This window comes from Centruroides sculpturatus, unplaced genomic scaffold, assembly GCF_000671375.1.
Source record: "Centruroides sculpturatus isolate CEXI.00-Female unplaced genomic scaffold, Cexi_2.0 scaffold566, whole genome shotgun sequence".
In the NCBI taxonomy this organism is placed as follows: domain Eukaryota; kingdom Metazoa; phylum Arthropoda; class Arachnida; order Scorpiones; family Buthidae; genus Centruroides; species Centruroides sculpturatus.
In genome coordinates, this window is record NW_019384873.1 from 409,749 (window position 1) to 428,690 (window position 18,942).

An 18,942-nucleotide genomic window follows, 5' to 3' on the forward strand; every position below is an offset into this window, starting at 1 on the left:
GTCACATTTTCTGAAACCCTGCCCAGTACCAAGGGATTGTTTTATTGCTGTTTGACGTAAAGATATTTCTACAGCAGGGACATCCATCTTCTTTCGTTAAAAATCTCTCTTTGCAAACACTGAATTCAGATTTTGCATACAATTGTTTTAAAATACCTGTTTTAGTATCAAGTTTATAAAAGCCATCCTCTGTCTTACTAAGAACCACAGCTAAAATTGAACGTGCGGTGCGCTTGCCAGTTACGCCACCCGGACCCCGAGCAAGTCTTCGCTTCCAGAAGTATATTAGATTAGATATAACCTTACTTGGTTAAATACATCACTGACTGGGGACGACTTCATCGCCCACGACTCCAATGGCACTCAGCCAGCTAACGTAAGTCAGTGATGTATTTAACCAAGTAAGGTTATATCTAATCTAATATATTTCTGGAAGCGAAGACTTGCTCAGGATCCGGGTGGCGTAACTGGCAAGCGCACCGCACAACAAGCGGAGGTTGCGGGTTCAAGCCCCGTCCCAGGCCAGTTGTTTTATTCCAGAAAATTCTAAAATTAATTTAATAATTTATTTATTTAATTTAAATTATTAATTTACTTAAGAGATGGCGCCTTACGCCTACCTCTAATGACAAATTACTTTATTCTAATCATTTAATTAGCCATATAATAGCCCGATATTTAGGCGATAGTTTGGCAGTTTAGTACCCATAAATTGTGACTGATGGTAAAAGAAGACAGCTTAAAATTGTCTATGAGGGCAGACTAAAAAGTTTTGCCTTTCCCTAAATAAAAAAGGAAATAAGATACTTGAGTAAAACAAAAAAACTTAAATGTACTTTTATCATTATTTGCAATTGTGAATAATTACTTTTCCACTTAATCTCAGAGTATCTTTAATACACTTTTGCCAAATTTCTTAATTCCACCCTGAAAAAGTTTTTTTTTTACCCAAGACCAGTGGTGTACCTGCAGTTGACTATTTTTGTTAGTTTTGGCTAAACTATTTGGCTCTAGAGGTCTTTCAATTTGGGAAACAAGTGGAAACTGCTAGGAGCAAGGTCTAGACTATAAGCTGGATATGATAACATTGAATCCCAAGCCAACAATAGTATTTATTTATTTGTTTTACATTAAATTTATGTTATATAATAAAATCACAGTACAGAATAAAAAAGTACAGAACTGTGGCTCCCATGCATTTTGCAAAATCTACATTTCAACTCCCACTGAACTTTTGCTTGCCCAATCCTGCTATATGCTTTCAGCTTTCCAACAACTGAAGGCCATGTATCTCAACCTCAACCACAAAACATGTATTGCATGTAGATTACACTGTGTTTGTAAAGATATCAGGGAAGAATACAGTAGGGTAAATGACTTCATTGCTGCCCTAAAGAAGATTCTTGTAAAAGCCTCCAGTTATCAAGTTTTGTACCAAAAAATCACTGGGTTTCATTTACCACAATTACTTGTCATAACCAGGTATGGTACTTTGATAGGATGCGCAGATTTTTGTACAGAAACTTTGAAAAAAATCAAATGCTTCATATGTGCTCTACATTCATGCAGCAGCCATCAAGCAGACTCAACAATTGCTCAATGACAAAGACCTAGAGTTGGAACTTTTTACAGTGCATGGCTACAAGTATTTGCCTAATGTGATTCACAATTTGGGAGAAAAAGATGAGGAGGAGGAGGAGGAACAGTGGAAGAAGTTGATGACTATGAGAGACAACCTTGATGGATTTGCAAAAACCAAATTGAAGTAAATTCGAGAAACAATCAATGTGGAAATGTTTGACTTCAACTGAAATTCCTTACCAAGTGCTTACAAAATATAATCCATTAGTTTCAGTTGGTGTTGAGTGAAGTTTCTCCACATACAAGGATCTTCGGAGCTCAAAGTGCCAGTGATTTACTTTTGAAAACACAGAACTGTTGTGCATAATAAGTATAACACGTTGGTTAAAACCCAGTAAATGTCATGTTTACCTCCTAAATACATTTATTTTATGGTATTTGCTATAGTGTTGGATAAAGAATGTTCATGTAACTAACCAGTTTAGACCTGAATAAATGCATTTCATCAACAATTTTTTTGCATCTTTTTGTGTACTTTTTCAGAACAATTCTCCCTTTTCCAACTATAATTTTGCAGCTTAAAATCCTTTCTCTACTTATGGCATGTTTGACTGATAAATGCCACTGTTTCTATTACTATTACTTACTACCATATAGAAATTTCAATCACCATAATTAACAATAAATGTGAAAAAGACACAAGATAACAGATATGACAATTGTATGACAGAATAAACATACAGAGAATAGTTTTTAACCAACATCATTGATTGTCATTCAATGCACTAATACATGACATGTTAGTGCATTGAAAATTGTTGTTTCTGCTAATTATGGTCATAAAGAGCATGTGCTTCCTATAGACTGATGCAAACAGTCACTAAATAAATTCCTAAAACTGCATGTTAGCCAACATGAAAATTTTAAATCATAAAATTATGAAGTCAATAAAAGTTCAACAGGAAATACAGTACTGAGTTTTTTTAACTAATTTGATTTCTACTGCAGAAACTCCAAAAAAGTCAACTCCATAAAAATCTACTGTGTTGCGATAAGTATTAGAGGGCACTGGATAAAGAAATGAGATATCTCAGAAAGGTGGCCAGCCTATATGGCTTCAACAACGTAATACAGAGATTGGCAAGACAATACAAAGCCGGAATACCACCGTCTGCTGCCACTAATGGGAATAGCATGCAACATGAACAGCGCATCATACCTGTCACATACAACCTGATCTTAGCTTCCGTATATCGTAGAATTGCGAGACAACAAGAAGTGCGCATAGCATACAGAAGATGCCCCTCTATTTTCCATCTTCTGCGCAATGAGAAAGACAAGCTGAGTCAAGACAGACTTCCTGGGGTGTATGCAGTGCCGCTCACTGACCATAGATGCGACAGAGAATTAGTATACATCGGAGCCACGAAAAGAGCAGTTGGAGTAAGATGAAAGGAACACCAAAAGGACATTATACACAACAGATGTACCACCGCTTTATCTGTATATGTATCGGATCTGGAAATATCTGCGGACTTCGTGAGAGCCAAACTCCTTATCACAACGTCATATGTGGACCAACTCCGATGGTTAGAACAAATAGAAATATGCAAAGCCTACGAATCATCAACCCCCATTAATTCCAAAGATGAAATCATGTTATCTTTGGCGTGGCAAGCCCTAATACGGAAGGGAGATTCAAATTAAAACGACATCGGCACTTATAATAAGTTAAAAACAGCTACACGCATTTTCTCCGACTTCCGACATGCTCAAACAAATTTATTCATAAAAAATACATAATGCGACACACAAGCAGAAGATCGTTACATAGCAACTGGAGTTTCGAGTTGGAAAGCACGTGATTCCGAATGGAACCCAAAATACGATATTTGAAATTTCGTTCCAAAGACAGCTGGCATTCTAACGGATCGTTACGAATGGAACATAGCCCGATGAAGGATCCAGTGGGATCCGAAAACATTAGCGTAAGCAATTGAACATTTTTCACGCTGGTTATAGGTTTGTACACAATTTATTATTATATTCTTCCAGCGTGGGTCAATTATTTAATCTACTGTTTTCATTAGAGGTTGTGACATCAACTATTGTACATTTTGTGTGTGTGTGTGTGTGTGTGTGTGTGTCTGTAATGAAGAATGCTTAAGGTTAAGCACAAACTAGTCAATATTGCAGTAAACTTGCATCTGATGTCAAACTAAATTTGTATAATCACTATTCAGTGATTATACAAATTTCAATGGAGGATTTTGCAGTCAATGGTCAGTTTGACCATTGACCATTGACTGCAAAATCATCAATTCAACATCACTCTATGTCACACCCTTCAACAGACTTTATGTAAATCCCTTCAACGACTCTCAGATCCAACATGCTGCATGTTTCATGTGATGGTCATAAAATGTTCATGCCTAGTGAAATATTTATGTCACTGATTTCAAGTTGAAATAAGTGACATAAATATTTTTTGAGTGATGAGCTGAGTGAGAGACATGAAATATTTTTTGAGTGAAAAACATGAAACATTTTTTGAGTGATTATTATATATATATATAAGAACATCATAATTAATTCATTAAATTAATTAATTAAATCATTGAAACTATAAAATATATATCACTAAGTATATTACAATATACTTGTACAATATAATACTACATACAATATAATACAATATAATAAATAATAAGCAATAAGTACATATTGCTTATTAACACATTGTCAATAAAAAAAAACACACAAGTTGTAACACAAAGCTGTAATGCATTATAATCACTGATTATTGTTATTTTGTAAAGAAACTTTTCTTGATAATAGTTTGTAGGGGTAGAGGAAATGTTTATTGGTCCTAAAGAGAACTATGTCATAAGTGATATCACAAGACTGTTGAAGGAAAACAGTCACATGGCTACAGAAATTTCATCTGATGTAAGTTGTCAAATTCAATGGCATCAACTAGTTTGCATTTATACATTTATAAATAATCCATAAACCTGATTTTTAAGTAATGCCAAATAATCTTCTGTATTATCAAGCTATAACATAAGGCTAATTAAATACAGTAGAGCCTCGATTATCCGACCCAATTGGGGGATGGGGTTGGTCGGATAATTGAAAAGTCGGATAACCGAAAAGTATGAAAAAATCCATTATTAGTGTAGTATATTATTATATCCCACGTAATTAGTATATCGCTATTAACCTACTTCGTGTTGAATTTTCATCGATGTTAAGCCTAACAAAAATTTTTTAAAATAATAATCGTCACTATTGTATCGTTAAAAGTTAGAAAATTAAGCCTTGTTTAAATACTGGCTCCCTTTCATGGTCGAATGAGTGTTGCCAGCTAAAACACGTAAAAATAATATTAAAGTAGCCGAGACATAGCCAAATATTGTAGTGCCACATCAATAGCGGACATTTGAAATTTGCCGACTAGGACGGTCAGTTAACCGAGGAGTCGGTTGATAGGGGGTCGGATAATCGAGGCTCTACTGTAATTAGATTAATATAATTTGACTGGAGGTAGACAGTTAAGCTGCTATCTCATAATAATTTTAATTATAATATTAACAAACTTAACAAATATGTTAATCATTCATTCATACATATTCAGCATTATCATTTTACTGGTTGGTCTGATCTTACATATCTATTATGGCTACAAAAAACACATTACTCTATTCTCCACTACTCCTAAATGGTCATCAATTAATGATCACTATTAATTCTAATATTAATCAGTATAACATATGATTTCAGGCCAATTAATTTCTTTAAGTTATAAAAATCAAGAAATGGTCAAGAAATGTTTACTTTTTATGCAATACTGTTATCAATCTTTTCATGATTCTATTTCATGATTACATATGATCATGGGCAATGAATTTCCATCATTAATTGATATATACCATTTATATAAATGACTCATAATCACTGTATTCAATTTGTAAAACATCCTGATCACTTTCTATTTAAATCTAATACAATAATTTTATTGACAAAAAAATGAATATATTTTCAATGAATTATGGATAAAAAAACATAGCTCTTTTTACATACATAATCATGTTTAACAATACAAGGCATGTTATGTGCTTATTCTGCTATATTAAAACTGAACATAAAATAGTTGCAGTTATGAATTATTTTTCATCTGAAATAATTATAAAAATTATTAAGATTTTAATTTTGTGGTGTGTTATCTTAAAATCATTTCAGATTAAACAAGTAAAACGGCAAAACCGTATTTGGGACAAGACTATATCTCGGAAACTCACTACTAAGAAGACGGGTCTCGTTCTCATAAGACTATATCTCACTACAAGACTATATCTCGGAAACACTTTGATGTTCAAGACGGGTCTCGTTCTCATTCTCCAATCTTCTTTGATATCGCTGCTTTTGGGCGCGATTGTTCAAATTTCACTGGCCATGATCATGAGGTCATCCACGATGCATTTTCGATGAAATTAACCTATCCAATTTCGAAATTTCTCTCCGTTGCGTGTCAGACTGGGTTGAATTTTTGTCAATGCATAATGAAAATTTCCCATTTTAAAAAAAAAAATAATAATCTGGCTATCGTATCATCCAAAATTATTTTTTTATTTTGCACGAACAATATACAGTTTAACCCGATTATAACGTCATTGGATGTAATGACAATCTTAATATAAAGTCAAATTTTTATTGGTCCCACAATTTTACTATACTAGATAATGTTAAAAAACGTACTTGTAACGACAAAACCATTTTAAAGTCATATTTAAAGCACTCCCAAATTTACAAAATTAGGTTACAAATTTTATTTAACATAGAAGAAACTACGTGTTTTGTCCTAAGGCTAGAGTTCACTTTCTAGAATGACTGTGGGTGGTACTTTCCCCACCTGACTTTGGTGGGATGAGGTGGCTGTTTTGCCTGTTTGTAGAAGGGGGTCGCCATTTTGTATTTTATTTTGACTCGGTTCTCAGTCCCCTGACTACCTACAAGTCTGGATGTTTTTATGCGCGCATGATTTGGGCACCTAATACTCTGTGCCAAAATATCAACTCTCGACATGTACTCCTTCATAACTCTATGGTGGTAATAAAAAATGGCAGTATGATTTTATAAGCAAGACATAGTCTTGTAAAAAAATCAACAATAAAATACCCTCATTCATACCACTTATTAGATAAACTATTATTTAAATTAACAACAACAATAACATCGGGATGTGTTACAAAAATAGGAAATAGGTTCTAGGAGTACAATTTTTATTATTTAAATTTTATAATTACTGTAATTTTATGCATATAACCTATGGGTTATCCATGTTTGCTTGAAAAATAATTTGAAAGGGGTGTGAGTTATGTGCCAATTTTAAATTCTAATCAAAAGACTATATGATTCAAACTATAATTAGTTTGTTTAATTTTTTCAAACTTTATTTTATTATATTACCAGGCAAAGGAAATTAGCCATAAAATAAAAACAATAAATCATATTTATTTATTCCTGTAAAGCTAGGTACTGTACCACACACAATGAATCTTCAAATGCACATTAGTGAACACAATACACAAGTGTACGCTTGTATGTGCATGTGATTGTACTAAACTATTGTTAGCACGTGCTTGGACTGAAAGTTAGTTAATATTTTAAATTTTATACAAATGGTAGCTTAATTAATGAAATAGATGTGTATGTAAAACAAAATTTTACATACACAGAGTTTAAAAAATAAAGCAAAAAGGTAATGTCATCTTTAGTTTTTCTTAGTATAAGGCAGTGGTCTAACTGTCCATCTTTAGAAAAAATTATTTTATATCAAGTATTAATACTTAGCCAAACTATAGTCTGAATAATGGTCTACTATATTTCAGTTCAAGAAAAACTTTGTCCATTAATTCACCATTATCATTTGACATTAATGTTACTTAATGTCAAGTTATTGTAACAACAATGTGTAAAAATGAGTTGTCACAAAACACAATAAAATAGATCAGATTGAGTCCCTAATATGGTATTAATCAGCATATTAAAATTTTAAAACATTCTGTGACTTTAAAAATGCTGTTAGGCAAAATTATAAATTTGAGAAAACTAATAATTTAATATCAGTAAAATTTGTTTTAAAAATATTTTAGTTCTTTCCAAACTCCTCACAATTACTCCTCATATCCTCAGTCTGAGGGTATATGTTAATGAACTAGTCTAACAATGAAAACAAAGTGCAAAAAATTATTTGCAACTTAAATGATACTCTTATCATTTTTCATTTTCATAATTTTAATTGTGTAACAAAGTATTGCAGTTAATTTTCAATTAAATTTTCTTCCAGTTATTTTTAATATAAAATTTTGGAACATTATTAAGGAACAAATTTAATAAATTTATATTTTTGTAACAAATTACATAATTCATTAATAAAAAATAGTTAAAAATACTATGATTTTTTTCTCTTTGTAGAAGTTATACAGTTTTAATGTTTCAGATTAATAACAGAATAATTTATTTTTCGTAATAAAATGTTTTATTTTAAATCTTAAAAATTTGGTGATTCTAAAATGATAAAATTCATAATTAAAACTTTAGTTTACAAAATGTATCAGATAATCATTATTAATAAATACCATTTCCTGTAAACACAGAGAATGACTTACTATTTCACATTACCTTCACAAGAACATTGATATTAAGTAACATCAGTGTCAAATGATAATAATGTACTACCGGAGAAAGTTTTTTTTCGCAATGAAATGTACAATTTCATTGGAATAATATACAATTATTTCTACAATTATTATACAATTATTCTAGATATTAATACAATTATTTCAGAATATTCATAATTGGTTGTTTATGTATATCTATAATAATTTGTTAACAGAAATTAAACAGAAAAACAAAATTTTAATGCTTGAGAAGGCAACTTCTAAAGTGCATACTGGTAATTATCTTGCTTTCAACAGCCAACAGAATGGGATTTATGACATGGTGAGTTATAAGGTTTTATTTTCATTCTTGAAATTTTTTGTGGGCATACATCACCATGGCTTATCTGCACAAAATTACAATACTTCATTTCTAATTAGATTTAGTTCAATATTAATTATACTTACTTTGATGCTTGTCTGCCAACATAATAAGAGTTCCAGATATATCTCTTCTTCTATAAAAACACATTACTTTTGCTTCTACATTTCCACTAGGAGTCTAAAATTTGGAGGAAATATTTTGTTAAAATTAATAAAATTAATTTTTAAAAATGAAAGAATTAGATAATAAATAAAATATTGTTTAAGATATCAGAATTATATTTTCGTTGTCTTTCCCAATACAGACCACATCATATGTATAAGATTTATAGCTTCCAAAAATATTTGACACAGAACAATTGATAAACAGAATCTATATAACTATAATTTTTTTTCAAACAAGTTGGTATCTAATGTAAACAAACTGATAAGTTCTCTTTAACCACCATTTGTATGTTAAAAAAAAAAAAAACCACATTTTAATCTTAGATTTTTAAAATAAATTTGATATTTTTAAGAAATATAATTTATAAAATATAGAAAAATGAACACCTCTAAATGTTGAGAAAATTCAAACCAATTCCAATATAAAACTTGTATTTGTGAAATACTAAAATTTTCAGAGTAGACAATCATCACTAGTCTCTTGGTAATCAAGATATTATTATGTTCTAAAATTATCCTAAAAATACAAATAATAATAATTGCCAATTTTAATGTTAAAAAATATAAATATTGAGTTGGACAATAAGTCCGTGTGCTTTTTTTAGGTGAAAATAAAAATTTTATACAGTAATATATTCACTGTTTTTATTGAGTACCATTTGCCATCTAAAATATGACTAACATAAGCCATTAACTGGTGTGAATTACAATTAACTCTTGCATGACAAATGTTTTCATAACCCCTTCTGGACTCTTTTTCAGGTTTTTTTTTTCAATTCAAAACAAGCTGGACCTTAAAATTCAAACATAAAATTGAATGGCAATTGTAATTCACACCGATTAATAATTGATGAAAGTCTTATTTTATATTCATCCCAGTGTGCCATTACATTTGCCATCTTTCAGAGAGCTTCATAATATCTTCTTCAAAAAACTTCATTTTTATTTTTGGCAAAAATCTATTCCAAGTGCTGTTTTGTGTCGTTATTAGAAATGAAGTGCTGTTCATTTGAAGAAATTTGAAGAGAGTGGAACAAGTGGTAATCAGAAGGGGCAAAGTCAGGTGAATATGGAAAATGAGGTAGGACATCCCAACCAAGCTCCAACAATTTTTACCAGGTTTGCAATGACATGTGGCCAAGCATTATCAAAGTAGAAGAAAATGCCCTTTTGATTCAATTCTGGACACTTCTTCTAAATTGCTTTGCTGAATTTAATTTGTCCAGCTAGCCACATTATATGTCAGAATTGATTGTTTTGTTTTTCATAAGCAGCTTGTAAAACAAAACACTCTTCCAATCCCACCAAATTGAGAACATGACTTTGTTTGGATGAAGTCTAACTTTTGAAGTGGCTTGGGGAAATTTGCCATGCTTCCCCATATCTTTTGACTTTCATATTGATGTAAACAATCCATTTTTCTTCCCCACACCACTATTCACTTCAGAAATGGGTCATTTTCCTCACATTTTTTGAATGAATCACAGATTGAAATGTGAGTGATGTGACTGGCTTCACTAAGTTCACGTGGAACCCAAACATCAAGCTTGCTGACATAACCAAGTTGACACAGATGATTTTCCACACTCGATTTCAATATTTGAATATCAATTTTCCATGTTGTATGGCATGGATTACTGTCAACTAATTCTTTTATTTAATAACTGTCAATCTCAACTGACTAAACTAACTGTGGTGAATGCATCTTAAATGAAAAAATCTCCGGAATGAAATCTTGCAAACCATGGTACACGTTCTTTCATGGCATCCTTACCATACACCTCTCATATTTTTTTTGGATATTAGCACCACAGGTTTGCCTTTTTTAAAATAAAAAAGCGTAATGTGTTGATAATGCACATTTTCTTCACTCATCTTTTGAATACTGACAAAAACACAAAATGAAACTAATTGTCAAGCTTTATTTTTGACAAATGACGGTGAAATGTCACTTGTCAAACAAGCACATGTTTTCAAGATTAAAACTACTAATAACTGCTTTTCAGGGTATCTAACTCTATCTACCAGCAAAAACTGCATGGACTTATTGGCCAATCCAAAAATTTTAGATAGAAGACAAAGTTCCAAAAATGTCTATTTTTATAAACTATATATAGCAATCCTTGACAATTGGTCTCACTCTCTCTCTTTCATTCTGTCAGAAAATTTTCTTCTTATTTTATTATTTGCTCCAAAAATTTTTAGCTTTCATTATGCTGTTATTTTACTTCTTTTATGAAATACAAGTGCTTCCCTACTTACAAACTTTCAGACTTATGAATGATTTGACCATAGTCTAAAATTTAAATTCAGCATGAATTTGAAGTTCTCTTACTACTCATAGGATAGCATTGAAGTCAGTTTTTGGCAGTAAATAATGAATTTTTAATAAATAATTAATATGGGTTTATTTCTATTGTGTATCATCATTTTTTGTTCCTGCACAAATTCTGAGGTTCCACTGCCACTTATGAGATGGTGTTGAAGTTGGTAACTTTGGAGTAAGATGTTTTTTGCTATTTTCGATTTTTATAAACTTTTATGGATAGGGATTCAAAAATACCTCCAAAATGTAATAGTGAATCTAGCAGTGGCATGATTCACTGTTATGTTATGTGTACAAATGTGCTTTTTAGATTAGTTTTCAATAATCTTGGAATAACAAAATCTTGGAAACTTAACCTACTTGTAAGTAAGTGATCACCTGTAAATATATTATTTCTAAAAATAATATTATAATTTAAAAGTGTAATTTTCATCAATGAGGTAAGATTTAGATGAATTTGTATAATATATATGTATAGTATAAGTGTTGAAAGTCCTCTAAAGAAAATTTAGTTTTATACAGCAAATGTTCCTATATACAGTACTATCCTTTAAAACAAAATGATTTGGAACTATGTTACATGAAGAAATTGGTAACACATTTGGCTGTCTTTTAAGTTAGCCCAATTAGAAGGCACAATTAAGAGTTGCTTTACAGTCCAATGGCAGCATGGTATTGCAACAGCAGAGTTTGTGAGTTCCTCTGTGAAGGTCTCACAGTCATCCATCTTGCTAGATGTGAACTACAAATGTACACTTCTGGTTAATATACACAGACAAATTGGAAATGATCAAATCTGATAACAGAAATTATAATTAAAAGATTTATTTAGAATTTATTTCACGAATAATCACAATTTTCTTGTAATTTAATTTATTTGATTGTAAAGATCATATATAATATAAAATGCATGTGAAATATTGTGATTTATTAATAAATAATATAGTACCTGAAGATGACAGAAATGACTACTGTCATTATTATTATTATTATTAAATTATTGATTTTTAAAATCTAAAACTTTGTAGTTTTTCAAATTAAAATTTTGCACTGTTATATTTTTAATACGTAAAATTTAATTGGAAGAAATCCTGCATATAAACAAAAAATTTGTTAATTTACTTTTTACTGCTTAAATATATTTATAAAAGCTACAATTTTGAGAAATCTAAAAATCTATACATACCAGTTACTTTTAAACATTCTGATTTAATTAAGGTATCAGAAAAAATGGATAGACATTAATTACTTTTCCCATTTTATATCTGGTCTGTGTCGAGTGTGGAATTTGCAATGATTATATAAAATATTGGTTTGTAAATTTTTCATGCAATATTGTATTATTTTTTACACTTGAGAAAAATAATTTCTTAAATGAACAAATTTTGTTTTATAAACATAATTGAAAATATCATTGAAGAAAAAGATAAGAATCTAATAATGTCTGAACAATTAATTCCAAAACTCCCGTAATCTCTGCTCCTGATGATGTCAGATTAAAGGTATTCTATATATTACTTTCAAAATATCTTTTGTCCTCAAGTTGACCATTAACAAGTTGTCACATACTACTTCTGGTCTAGTGACACAATTGCTGTTTGATGTTCCTAGTACTTTCATCAAACAGCAATATTGAACATTGTTCAACTTTGCTGTTTGATGATAGCACCATATCATGTCAAGTTAGCCACGAGCCAGAATTTGATTATAAACTAGAAAATATTCTCACCAACTCCAGCAATGGATGGTGACCTTAAAACTCCACAATGCCACTGGACTATAAACCAGCCTTTATGTGTGCTTTTGTTTACATGAGGTGCCAACTTATTTGAAACAGACCATGGTTAGTTAATACATGTTGTTTAATTCACTCTTATATATTGTAAAAGAAAAATTAATAATACAGTATTTGATGACATCATAAAAGATGAATTCCTATACAGAAACCAAACTGGCACTACAGACTACTCCAAAAGTTAAACACCACCTTTCATTTCAAGCATAACAGTTTTAATCAAAATTTACTAACATTTTCAACCTAATTCATCAGATTGGTCATTTGCTTTTTGTCCTTATATTACATTTTGGAAATATGAGCACTAATATTTGGCTCTATGAAGGAATTATCACACACTATTGACGTTTGTTTGAGTAATCAAATAGTAATGGGGGAACACAGTTTTATTATAACTACAGGATGCATTTCGAAAAGTCTGTCTGTCCCTCATTAACCATGCTTGTTACAATTTGGGGAGTTTATATCCAAACCTAATTCATCAGGCCAAATCTTACAGAAAATGCATTTGAAAGTGGAATATTCCAAACAGAACACTTTCAAAAGTTATTGTAAACTGAATTCTTACAAATTTAAATATTCAAAATATATTCTATACTTACACTAGAACAACATATATAATATAAACATTTCAATAAAAATAATTCAATATAATACAGAAAAAATTAAATAAAACATTTGTTAAGGATTTTTATTCCATCTACATTTGTATCTACAATCTGATGCTAGCATAAGTGAAAAACATTCCTTGCATACAAATAGTTGACAATATGGGACTAGGGTTCACTGAATGGAAATATATACTGGTAATACAAAGATACAGTCGACCCCCCTATAATTATGGTCCCTATAATTACGATTCCTATAAAACTACGAAAAAATTGTGACCGGTATCCGTAAAAAACAGTAAAAATTCCCAATAATTACCTCAAACGTCATCGGGCAGCCGAACTAGTNTCCGGGTTCGCTTAAGTCGGGGTAGCGTAAGTCGGGGTATTACTGTACTTAACTCTGAAGTAAAAATGATAGAAGACAAGCAAATATTGAATAATAGCTTGAATAGATATAAACAATGTTCATTTTTCAAATTAGATATTTTTAAAATTTGAAATATAATTTACAATTTGTGATTAATAAACATAACATTTTCAAGAACTATCATAAATAAAAAATCTGCAAAATTGCTATTTTTTCTTCAAATTAACTTATTGTAGTTACTGTCTCTCTTCTTAATAAAATTAATTAAAAATTAATGAAATTTAATGTAACTTTTAAATGTTTTTATATTTTCAACAACAAACCATAAAATTTTAAACCCTTTAAATATTCTGCAATTTTATTTTTCAAATTAACAAAACTTCTAAGTATTAACTTCGAGAATTTATGGTTATTTTATCATAAAAAGTTAATGCTAATCATTTACCTTTATAAGCTCTTCAATTCTTCTGATTTGGTATGGAGCAGTAGAAGAAGTCTCAAAAAAGACATAATCTGTAAAATAAACAATCATAATAATTAATTAATTATCTATAAATGTGAAACATAACTGTTTATATTCATTATTCATTCCTCTACTTTCAATAAATTGATCATTCCTAACATATACAAAGGAAATTTTTAAATTTAACTCTCAGAAACTATATACATTTATAAATAATAAATATTTTTGTGATATAACTAAATAAAGACAAATTTAAATAATTCTAAAATTAACAAATATATCACAAAAAATGCTTGAGTTTAAATATTTACTTGTATTTTCACACATATAAGAGCATGCTCTTACAGATATCATTTTCAACATTAAAATCAAATTATCAACATTAAAAATCAACATTATATTACGCAAAGTACCTAAAAACTCACTATTTTTAAAACAACTTTTATAGTATTAGAAGTATTTTTTATTTTGGCCTTTTATTTTTAATAACATTAACACAGAGATGTCACTGAGTAGTTACTATATCAATACATTTACATTTAATTTACACTGACACAGCAGTGCAGTGCTCTTATAAGCCAAAACAAACTGGCACACACAAGAGCATGCTCTTATATTTATAAGAGAGGTATGCTGTGGAAAGCAAAGCAAGAAATGTTTCAAAAAATGCAAAAAACAAGCAATTTTCACTTATAACAGCATGCTCTTATATGTACAAAAATATACTAATTAAAAACAAGGTTTTCAAACTTCTTACAGTAATTTCAAGAAACAGCTAAATATTGTAATTTCTATAATTTAAGCTATTAATAATAAAAAGATTCAAATGAAAAAACAAATCATATAGAACTACCAACATACAGAAAATCAGAAAATTCAAAAAATTACATTTGAACATCAACATAAAAATTACTTATATTTGGTATCAATTTGATGTTACAAATTCAAATATTTTATTAACATGAAAACTAAATTTTATGTCAATAGATACCATGTTAATAATTAATACATCAAAAATATGTTTTAGTAATACTTCCACAGATGAGAATCAAAATTCAACAAGTACATCTGATCAATAAGAGGCTACATTTCTGTAATAATTAATATCCAGACAAAGTTCTTCATTAGAATCTTTTTTCTCAAAATTTCTTAAGAAAAAAAGTATACAGATTTTTTATTTCAAATAAAAATAAATAACTTATAATTATGTTACTTAATTCATAGAAAACAAATGTTAGTGTAAGATTAATCAAAATAATTATTATTATGTATATAAATAGTTCTTCAAAAATCTTTTTACAGATGTAACTGTAAAATAAATTAAAGCCTAATTTTTTAATAGCAAAACATAACTACAAACTAAATAACCATAATTTCATGTAGCTAAGTCATAATGGCAAATACTCCATAAAAAATTGTTATAATTGAAATAAAATCTTCAAATAACCTTCCATGTCCATTTTGAAAATCACTAGTCTCTATGCAGCTTTCTTAGTAAAATAACAATGATGCCATTGATTACACTTTGTTTACAATTATTTACTCTACATTTGGTAAGCAATCATTCACACTGACTGTATTGCCACTCTAAACTTGTCTTGAACTAAGGTGGCTCTTCAAAATATCAGTTAATAAGAGATATTACTGACATTAAAAAATCATTTTCTATTTATTTTTTAACCATTTTAGTATTAGTTATTATCATCATCATTGGGCTGAAAAAAATTGTAGACCTATGTGATATATTGACCTATAAATTCCCACTGTCATCCATCCATCCAAGATAAGAGTTAAATGGATGAAATTTGAGACCAGATATGGAAACCTTAGGGAAAGGAGATCCCAATTAACTAAATATGAACTTCTGATGCAAACTAAAGTCATGTTATTTCAATTTAAAATTTTCCTCCTGAAAGCATTTAATAGATGACCAGCATGATTATTATTAAAGGAAAAGTATGATGTACAGGAGCAAACTACTGCCAATTTGAGTTGGAGAGCATATACCATGAGGTTTTTATTCATTTATCACAGTTTCAAATTCCTAGGTTGTCCTATACATGTGAGCAAAAGATTCTTTGCATTTTTGCAAATAATTTCTGTGAACTGTGTATTCGCATTTTTTACCAAATGCTTACCCTCCTGTATTTAAAAATATAAGTATTTTATCTGGGTTGTCTCAATCATTCTTGCATATTGTCAGGAGTAAAGATGAATAGCAGTAGGAAAAGCAAAGCTTTTCAATTGAATTCCAGATTGAAATTACAAAATCACACGGGAGCCCGATATAAGTTTTAATCCAATCCCACGTGAAAACAGATGATTATTTGGAAATCAGAATTCGACTGTTAAGAATTGGCAAAAAAGGGTTTCTGACTGTCCAGCTTTACATGAATAAATTATGCTGTTGATTTTACATGATTTTTCCTTAAAGTTTAAACTGCCAGTAATTTTTGTGGGACAATGTGTGCATTTACGTTCATTTGATATTTTACTTGTGATTAAACAAAATAAAATTAGAATTGTATTAACAAATCTAATTTTCTTTATTTTGATCTTTAAAATCACACCTTGTCCTATATGCGAGATCGTCTTACATGCGAATAAATATGGTATTTTATATTAATAAATTAAAAATATGATTAAAAATTGCAGCCTGGCATTTTGATGATGACACAATAAATAATTGCTCATTATTAATATATATTTTATCAATATTACTTGATAAATAAACAGAAATGTAACAAAACAATAAAAAAAATATGTAGCCATTTTGTACTTTCCACACTGCTGTTTAATTAATACAGTATTAGGGATATATGAAGAGGCAAACTTGGTCTCAAAAAATGTTTAATCTCAGAAAAGCAGCTAACTCCTTTAATATAATGTAAAGATTAAAATTTCATTATTTGTTTAATTAATGTTGATGATGATAGTATCCTAAGTGATGAGCATTCATGTTGCTTGAGTACACCATCTCAAAAATTCCATTTAACTCATTTATAATTATTAATTAATATATACAATAAACTTCTAATAAATAAAATGAAAAAAACAAGTAAAAATGGAATGTCAGAGTTATTAAACATGCAAGCGAGACTGGCTTCTGCCCTATGGAAAAGGTAAAACAAAAAATTACAATGGTTTTTTAAATGCCAAAAACTAAGAACAGAAAGAGACATACAAGTTCTTATTGTTTGTTGGGATGGGATTTTTCCACCCCCATACTTCACAGATGTTTTAAGAAATGGACCTTTGTTCCTAGAACTTACAAACTTGCAATGGAACATATCGTGCCAGAAGTTGAGGCCTTCCTCCTTGGAATAAATGAAACCCAAAAGAAATTCTTTCAAAATAAATTCACTATTTATCACACCGGAATGACAAAAATTTTAACACACCTGAACCATTTATGGTGTAATCATGCAAAAGATTGGTAAACAAACGTTTTCGAACCCCTTCTGGGCTCTGCTTCAGGTTCCAATCAGTTTCTATAAAGACATTCGATATCCGTTAGACGTAGAAATCCGTTCGATCATGTTGTTTAAAGCTTGAAATTTGAGCTGTAGGTTCGAATGGATTCACACAATCCAAGTCGCGCATGCACGACCAGTTCGCCCGTCGGATTTTGATGGGTGAATTAGAGCATGTTGTGAATTAACTCCTGCCAGGCCATCGATAACAGCATCTCCTCTTTAAAATTTATGCACGTGTTGGTGGTGAAGGATATAAATATGTGCATAGCCTCTAGCCATTTGAGGTGTTCAATAGGAGGCGAATCATGGAGGAGAATGGCCTGGGAGAAGTTCGCTACTATATCCGGATCAGTTACATACGTAGAGAGGGCAGTGGAAGTTCTTCCGTGCCGAATATCGGCTAGATGCTCTTGTATTCTGACTCCCAAAGATCGTTTAGTGGAGCCTATATAAATCAGGTTCCTATCGCACCTGTTGTCCTTCACTGGGATGCTATAGATTCCAGGGCGTCTGATGGGGTTAGGAGGGTCCTTTCCATTACGTAAGAGGTTGAAGATGGTGGGACACCTCTTAAAAGCTAGACGTAGCTGACGTTTGCTGGCAAGCTTAGCGTATAGAGATTTTAAGTACGGGTTGTATGTGATGGAGATACGCTCTATTTCTTCAGGTCGGCCGTCACGGACTTGGTCCGATTCTTGTACACTCTCCGAATATATACGTTGTTGATGTTGTATTAGCCTATGGATATGTTTGTGATACCCGTGTTGGGCGGCAACGCGGAGTATGTAGGCTAGTTCGGTATCGCGAGCCTGGATGTTAGATGAATGCGTAAAGGCTCTTCTGATTAATGCCCTAAAGGCTGCAGTCTTGTATGAGCTCGGATCACAGGACCCGGTCGGAATATATGATGATGTGGATCCAGGTTTATGATATACCGACGTATTGATTCCCGAGCTATCGACCTTAACGCTTATATCCAGAAAGTGTACTTCAGATGGGTGAGATTGCTCTATTTCCAGAGTCAACCCGAACGGGTTATTGTTGAAAGAATCGACAAATGTTGTTGTATCCGGCGTTGTTTTCCAGATAATGAAGATGTCATCTATATACCT

The 18,942-nt window shown here is 30.6% G+C and overlaps 1 protein-coding gene across 1 annotated transcript in view; it reads right to left on the reverse strand.

Annotated features, from left to right (window-relative positions):
• Positions 1-18,942, reverse strand: part of LOC111630915 (metastasis-associated protein MTA3-like) — a 126,908-nt gene that overhangs the window by 77,641 nt on the left and 30,325 nt on the right. Inside the window, exons 2-3 of the mRNA XM_023375074.1 lie at positions 14,337-14,404; positions 8,712-8,805 (exon numbers count right to left, since the gene is read on the reverse strand). Coding sequence (XP_023230842.1) covers positions 8,712-8,805; positions 14,337-14,404 — 162 coding nt within the window. The remainder of the gene's footprint in view (positions 1-8,711; positions 8,806-14,336; positions 14,405-18,942) is intronic.